General features: G+C 34.6%; 1 protein-coding gene across 1 annotated transcript; it reads left to right on the top strand.

The window, feature by feature from the left end:
* Nucleotides 1-1,814: 1,814 nt before the first annotated feature.
* LOC116582455 (cytochrome c oxidase subunit NDUFA4-like) lies at nt 1,815-2,231 on the top strand. The gene has a single exon (XM_032329862.1). It carries the CDS (start codon nt 1,815-1,817, stop codon nt 2,028-2,030), a length of 216 nt encoding a protein of 71 aa, XP_032185753.1. The 3' UTR covers nt 2,031-2,231.
* The last annotated feature ends 6,319 nt before the right edge of the window (nt 2,232-8,550 follow it).

Raw genomic sequence — 8,550 nt, 5'->3', positions numbered from 1 at the left:
AGGATCCAGGACAGAATCTCGTACTGTATACAGTCATCATACCTCTTTGGTTCTCTATAGTCTAAGAGAATTCCTCAGTTTTGCCTTGACTTTAATGACCTTGACATTTTTGAAGACTGTGGGCCGGTTATTTTTTGTAGCCTACATCTTGATTTGGGAATGCCTGATGTTTGCTAAAGATTATACGTAGTGATATTATAGAAGTGATGCTGTGTTTTTCTCATTGCATCGCAGCAGCTAGTGTGCAATTTGGATTTTTCAGTTAGTTAGATGTTGTTCTCTGACCTCTTGACTAATGTTGTCTCCCAGCTTCTCTCACTGTAAAAATAGTTCCTCTGCAATCGATACGAATCTGATGCTAACAAATATCCTGTTCCTCATCTAGCTTCAAATTTATTTAAATTATTTATTTAAATGTATTTATTAAATATATTTATATCGTGGACTCATGTTTCCTCATGTAATTGAATTAGCTATAATATATCCTACCATTATGTGTTTTTATGCTCACTATTGTTCCTCTTCAGGCTGTTTTTTTGTGTCCTTTGTATATACTCTCAATCTTCTTTGAGTACTTCCTTATTATCTGACACAAGATATCCCAGTGTCATTTTGTATATTCCCCATCCCAGACTTGGAATTAAACATTTATTCAAGAAGCCTTGGTTCATTTTAGTGAGCAAAAGTATGTACAACAAGATAAGCACTAGGTGGGTCCAACTACTATTGGAGTGTTGCTGCTTCCAGGTTCTCTTAGTGGACAGAGCTAGGGAACACACACACACACTCACACACACATATTTTTAACATGTACATTTTTTCCAAGTCTCTGTAAACACCTTGGAAATTGTTGATTCTCACTCATAATTGCAATTTCAATCCAACCTACTGGATTCGCTCTACTTTTCCTCCATTTTCATAATTGTAACTCCTTTCTCCAACAATGAGGAACATGGCTACCATTTTCCTTAATACATTTACTTGTTTGACCAATCCTTCTTTATGCCATCATAATGACCTGTAAATAGATAATTTCTTATTGCAGACACCATCCCTTCTCCTGTACTGAAGGTCTTCTCACCTGAATCACACACCTATACCTTGAGTAGACCACTGCTTCTACCTCCAACACCATGAACTCACCCTCTTCAAATTTCTTGGGCTCTGACAATTCAGGCCAGCTTGGTCCTTGCAGGACTGAATTAGACTAAAATAGAACTTTGTATGCTATTCAAAATTGTTCTGGTGATCTTGGAAGAGGCCATAAGGAACCAGGAATAGGTTAAACTGACTGCACCTGAGTGGTTCAATGTTATGTGTGACTTGTGACAAATTCACACAGAAGAAAAAAAAATTTCTTTTGGAAATAAGACTCTCAGAATCCCCCACCACAGCAACACCGTTACCAGAAAGGGTCAAGCTAAACATAACTTTCTCGGGGCACCTGGGTGGCTCAGTGGGTTAAAGCCTCTGCCTTCAGCTCAGGTCATCATGATCCCAGAGTTCTGGGATCGAACCCCACATCAGGCTCTTTGCTCGGCAGGGAGCCTGCTTCCCTCTCTATCTCTGCCTGTCTCTCTGCCTACTTGTGATCTCTGTCTGTCAAATAAATAAATAAAATCTTAAAAAAAAGATTTAAACATAACTTTCTCAGTTTTGTTACTAAAACTGTATTTGTTTGGAATCCAACTTCAATTCGACAAATTCAGATAATCTCTGTGATTTAAAACCATTTTCCTGGTAGGGATTACTTAGTGCTGGGGATTGCAGATTTGATTTATTCTTCTCCTGGACTGGAGGCCTTTGCCTTAGCTATGTTACACCAGATCCTTGGTCAGACCAAAAAACATCAGAGCTTGATCCCCCTCTTCATAATTATTGGGGCAGGAGGTACTGGAACATTGCTGTATGTCTTGTACCTGGCATTGTTCAAGGCAGATGTCAGTTGGGATAGGAAGAATAACCCAGAACCCTGGAACAAACTGGGTCCCAGTGCTCAATTTAAGTTCTCCTCAGTGAGTGTAGATTAAAGCAAAGCGAAGAACAAAGGTCCAGACTTCTAAATGGAATGTTTCACTATAAGGCTGCTTGAAATGAAGGTCTTCCGGAAGCCATCTGCACAATTTTCCATTTATCCAGGAACTATTTCCCCTCTAAATGTACAAAATCATGTTGGTGTATTGTGTTGGGGTTTACACTGATTAAGAAATATTTGAAACTTGAAAAAAATTAAAAAAAAAAAACCTTTTTCCCTGAGAAAGAGAGATTTAACTTATGGTGACAGTGAACATGATTTTCAGTATTTAAAAATAATGGACATTTTAGAAACGGATAGCCTATATGAGTAATTTACAGATGAAAAGACCTTATTGACAAACAGGTGGTCTACCAAAATAATTCTGTGAATTATAGATGAATATTTTTAGAGAGCTGAAAATAAATTCCTACAAGTTTAAAAACCCTCTGCTGCTAGTAAGAAAAATTCCCAAAATTAAATGATCAAATGATTTTTCAGGGAGAACATTTAGCTTGATGTTATAACATTGTCCTGACATGAGGAGTTAGTCTAATGTGGCTTGATAATAGAACTGCTAGGCAAAGTGGATTTTATATTTGACCTGTATGTAGCTTTTTAAAATAATTTTTGAGAGGTGCCTGGGTGGCTCAGTGGGTTAAGCCTCTGCCTTTGGCTCAGGTCATGATCCCAGGGTCCTGGGATCAAGCCCTACATCTTCCCCCTCTCTCTCTGCCTGCCTCCTTGTGATCTCCTTTTTTCTCTCTCTGTCAAATAAAAAAAAATTGAAATATAATTCTACATATCAAAACATTCTTTTTGTGTGTGTAAACGTTATTAAAATGTAAATAAACATCAGTGTTTTTTTTTCAGAATATTCAGTCACGCAACCATCACAACTATCTAATTTTAAAATATTTTCATCACCCTGGGAAGAAACCCTTTACCAATCTGTATTCCCCCCTTCCCCCAGCCCCTGGAAACCACTAACCCAATGTCTTTCTGGACATTTCATATAAATGGAATCATGAAATATGTGACCTTTCGTGACAGGATTAATTCACTTAGCATGATGTTTACACAAGGTTCATCCTTGCTGTAGCTTGTATCAGTACTTTAATTCTTTTTATTGTCAATTAATACTCCACTGTGGGGTTATATCACATTTTTTTATCCATTCACCAGTTGATGGAAATTTAGATAGTTTCTACATTTTGGCTATTATTAGTAATGTTATTTTAAATAAGTTTTAAATATTTAGTACACTTAATCTTAGCCAAAAAGCTGAGAAAGGATTAAATATTTTTTAAATATCTGTTTAACTATCCTACTTTGTTCAACAAATGTTTTCATTTCTGTTAGGAATAGAATTGTTGCATATGGTAATTCTATGCTTAAGATTGTGAGGAACTGCCAAACTGTTTTCCAAAGAGGCTGGACTATTTTATGTTCCCCAAAGCAGTGCATGATCATGGATCCAATTTCTCCACACCGTCTTCAACAAATCCTTTGACCATTTTTGAATTAGATTATTTGTCTTTTTATTGTTGAGTGGTAAAAGGTTTTATATATCCTGGATATAAGTCCCTTAGAAGATATGTGGTTTGCAAATCTTTTATTCCATTCTGAGGGCTGGGTTTTCATTTTCATTTTTTTTTGCATCAATTAACATTATCTATTTTAATGAGATTTCACAACAAAGAAAGCTATTTCCTTAAAGCTTAAAAATGTAATTTGAATCTGTAAATTATATTCCAGATAATTTACAATGAAAGAGAAGTATGTAACAGTCTAAATATGGTCACATTCCAATTTTTTGTTGCTTCACAATGAAGATATTTAGAGCATATCATCCTAAAGGAGTTTTGGTTTCTTGGGTTTTCATTTACTTGATGCCTTTTATAACACAAAGGTTTTTAATTTTGATGGAGTCCTCTTTAGCTATTTTTCTTTCATAATTTGTATTTTTGGTGTCGTATTAGGAAAACATTGCCTGAAAGCAAGGACACAAAGATTTATCTTGTGTTTTGCTTTAACAGTTTTATTTTTTTACTTTTTAAATTTAGGTCTATATTCAGTTTTGAGTTAATTTTTGCATATGTTTCAGGGAGGAGTCCAATTTCAGTCTTTTGCATACGGAGATCCAGTTATTCCAGCATTATTTGTTGAAGAGACTTTCTTTTCCCCATTGTGTGGTCTTTAATTATCTTCTAAGTTGATTGTGTTCAGTTTTTCCATTACATAATACAAAAGAAGTAAGTCCTAAAGTCTTCAGATAGTTCAGACAAATATGGAGAAGGAACAGAAAGTAAAAAAATATCTAACTGTATCATGGAACAGAAAGAACATGTCATTGTTACTTTTTAATTAAATATTGGTAATATCTGTTTAATTCATCCTACTAAATGTATGTTCTTATTTTCAAAAGTCTTACCTTTATGTATTTTAATAATACACAGTAGAGAAGCACTTTTGACAAGAAACACTATTAGGGTGAGGAACTTTGAAAATCTATTCCTTTATATAAACAATAAGAGTGCTGACTGAAAAACATCAAAATCAATAAACTCAGGACTTTGGAAATTAACAAAAGGCTGTAACAATTCAAGAAGCCAAGAAAATCAGTCAAATCTAAGTAAGAACTGTGAACTTTGTGACATTTTATCTTGCCTAGCTTCATCCTCCCCTCCCTAGATCTACTTGATTCTTTAAAATCAGGGGACTGGTAAACACAGTAGATGTGAAAACTAGCAGCATATCAGCTACTGAAGGTGGTAAAACAAACTTGGTACTCCCCCAAAAGCCCCATCCTCAGAGAGCTATTACTATTTGACCTGTCTGGTAGCTTCTTGAAAATCAAGCTGTATTCAAAATGCTTGTCCTAAATGAACATGGCAAGTTGCTCAGTGAAAAAAATTCTTATCCCCAGAGCATCTGTCAAATACAATCCATGGTAATAGTGTAGTGTCATAACTTCCCAAGGAGGTGCCTTTTAAAAGGACAAACAGGAGTCACCTTAAAAAACTTCAGAGGAAAATCATGTGTTGTGGCATTGGTACGGGGCTTTGACAAACTCACACATATTCTAAGGAACTAGAATGCCATGTATAGGTATAGGGCTGTGTACATGCCCAAGACAGATCTGAGAAAGCTGTGTTTTATTACCTTTGGCTGATCATGAGGCTTTGTGCAAACAGGAAGTGAAGAATAAGATACTGTTGCAAAGTGCCTTCCGAAAGAGTGAAGGCGTGCTTCAGCACACACACACACAAACACACACAGCCCCTTGGCAAAGACTGGGAGATTTATAGGTGTAAGCCATTTAAGGAGATCTCTGTCCAATCATTAGATGTCCATTAAGCTTACCTACCAAAGACTCTAGTGGTCACACATGACAAAGAAAACAGACATTAGAAAATTAGTTTGGAAAGTCACTGAATAAACAAACTAGAACAATAGCAGCAGCAGCAATAATAAACAACTGTAACAGGGATAACAACAAGAAAACCCTGGGGAGTGGAGCAAATGTGATTTCCACCTGCTGCCACCTGTTTAAAACATTTTGTTTTCAAAAAAATTATGCAACATAAGAAGAAACAGTTAAGTATGACTTACACTGGAAAAAAAAAAAGCAATAGATAGAAACTGTCTCAAATTAAACCCGACATTGGACTTACCAAGAAAAGACTTTAAATCAGCTAAATGTGTTTAAAGAACTGAAGGAAAACATGCCTAAAGAACTAAAGGGAAATAAGGAAACAATATCTCGTTAAGATATAGAATATAAATAAAGAGACATTTCAAAAAAAAAAAACCAAATAGAAATCTTGAAGTTGAAAAACACAGGAACTAAAAGGAAAAGTATGTTAGAGGAGTTCAGCTGCAGAAATGAGCTGGCAGAAGAAATTGTGGACTTAAAGATAGGTTAATTGGAATTCTCCAGTGTGAGGAACATGAAGAAAAAAGAATGATGAAAAAATCTACAGAGCCTCAAGAGATTGAGGGGCATTGTCAATTGTACAAACAGATATATAATGAGAGTCCCAGAAGGAGAGAAGGAAAAGGAGGAGAAAGAATAGTCAAGGAAATAATGGCTCCAAACCTTCTATAGATGGAAACCATTAATATGAATATCCAAGAAGCTCACAAAACTCCAAGTGGGGTGAACCAAAAGGGGTCCACACCTAGATACATCATAGACACTTTCAAAAGCCCAAAACAAAAAATCTTGAAAGCAGCAAGAAGAAAGTGATGCATGACATAAGGTGATCCTTAATAAGAATAATTATTTTGTTCTTATCAGAAATCATGGTAGTTAAAAGGCAGTGATCTGACATATTCAAAGTGCTGAAAGAAAGACTGTGAACCAGGAATTTGATATCCAGGAAAACTGTCCATCAAAAATAAAGAAGAAATCAAGGTATCCTTAGGTAAGTACAAAATGAGAGAATTCCTTGCTAACAGACCTGACCTATGAGAAAATAAAGGAACTTTGAGGTGAAATAAAAGAATACTACACAGTAACTAAAATACACACACACACACACACACACACACACACACACACACAAGATAAAGAGAACCAGTAAAGATAACTAGATAGATAAATATAAAAGACAGTATAAATGTATTTTTATTTATAACTCTTTTCCTCTCCTTTTTTTTTAAATGAAAGGTCTCACATATTTACTACTCAACCAATCCACTGGTACAGAAGTATAGTAACAGAAAAATCATTTCTCCAATTAAACATGTCATTGTTCAAGTAGTAGTGATGTTACAAAGTGATAGGATATGAACATGTGATCTTCCTACAGCATAAATATATGTACCTTCTCACGTGTGATCTCTTACAGACCCAGCATATTCCTTCTCCAATGCCTCCTCTTGGAGTAGTACCTGATTTTATTATCTTTTTCATTTGAATCCGCTGGGGAATGGGACAATTCTGTTTTTATTTCTTGGCCATGAACTGCTTGATCATGAAAGTCTTGTGAGAAAAGATGACAAGAATAGTCAATCACATACACCACAATGGTGGAGAAAAAGAGCCTCTCCTTTGTTGATTTAAAATTCTTTATTCTTGATTGAATAGCTGATTGATAATTGATTAAAATTCTATATAGAATATATACCTCTTAACTTGGTATCTAAGTAATTAGCATAGTAACTGCAATGTATATTTTATAAATTTCACTCATATCTTAAAGTAACATTCTTTTTTTCCTGACTGACATATCTAAAATTAACCGATCAATCCACAGGGATGTTACTAGTTTTCTGTAAATATACAATAAAGAAAAATATTCCTTGTGACAAAGTAAATAAAATTGGTAATTTTACTTAATATAATAAAAAATCTAAAATTCGAAAAAGGAAAGAAAAAAGGAGGTTAGGGATCTGGGGAGGTATTGTTTAAGGGTACAAACTTAGAACTAGTAGATAAATAAGACCTGGAGAGGTAAGGCACAGCATTGTGATTATAACCAACAATACTGTACTATAAACTTCAAAGTTGCTAAGAGACTAGTTTTACTTGTTCCCACCACAAAAAATAAATGATAATTATGCAATGAGATTGAGGTGTTAGCTAATGCTATGGTGGGAATCATACTGCAATATATAAATGCATCAAATCAACACATTATAGACCTTAAACTTATACAACGTCAATTATATTTCAATCTTAAAAGGAAAGGAGAAAAGTACTAAAGTCAATAATCTAAGTTCCAAACTTAAGAAACCAGAAAAAGAAAGAATAAAATAAACCCAAACTAAGCATAAGGGAGAGAGTAATAAAGATAAAGTAGTAATTATCAAATTGAAAGCAAGAAAACTCTAGAAAATTCAAATAAACAGAGGTTGGTTCTTCCAAAAATCAATAAAATTGATAAACTTCTAGCAAGACTGACAAAGATAAGAGAACTTACAAATCACCAATCAGAAATGAAGTGGGATATCACCCATTTATTGCAGTCAGTAAAAGGATAAAAAAGGAAATACTACAAATTACTCTATACAAATAAATACAATTTATTTATTTTTTTAAAAAAGATTTTATTTATATTTATTTTACAGAAAGAGACACAACGAGGGAGGGAACAAAAGCAGGGAGAGTGGGAGAGAGAGAGAGAAGCAGGCCTCCCATGGCCAATTCCCAATGCGGGGCTGGATCCCAGGATCCTGGGATCAGGATCCCAGCTGAAGGCAGACACTTAACGAATGAGCCACCCAGGCGTCCCTAAATAAGACAGATTGATTCCTCAAAAAGCACCAACTATAATAACACAACCAAGATGAAATAGGCAATCTGAAAAATTCTATAACCATATAAGAAAATGAATTCATAATTTAAAAGCTTTCAAAATAGAAATCTACAGGTCTGGATGGTTTCCTTGTAAAATTCTATCCAAACACTTGAAGAATTAACACCAACTTTACATAATCTTTCCTACAAAACAGAAAAGGATGGCACACTTCCTAACTCATTTTATGAGACCAGTGTTAATCCAATTAAAAAAAAAAAAAGAAAAAGA

The sequence above is a fragment of the Mustela erminea genome, chromosome X (genome assembly GCF_009829155.1).
Source record: "Mustela erminea isolate mMusErm1 chromosome X, mMusErm1.Pri, whole genome shotgun sequence".
Classification (NCBI taxonomy): Eukaryota; Metazoa; Chordata; class Mammalia; order Carnivora; family Mustelidae; genus Mustela; species Mustela erminea.
The sequence above is the reverse complement of the archived record's forward strand: the minus strand, read 5'-3'. Positions and strand labels throughout refer to the sequence as shown.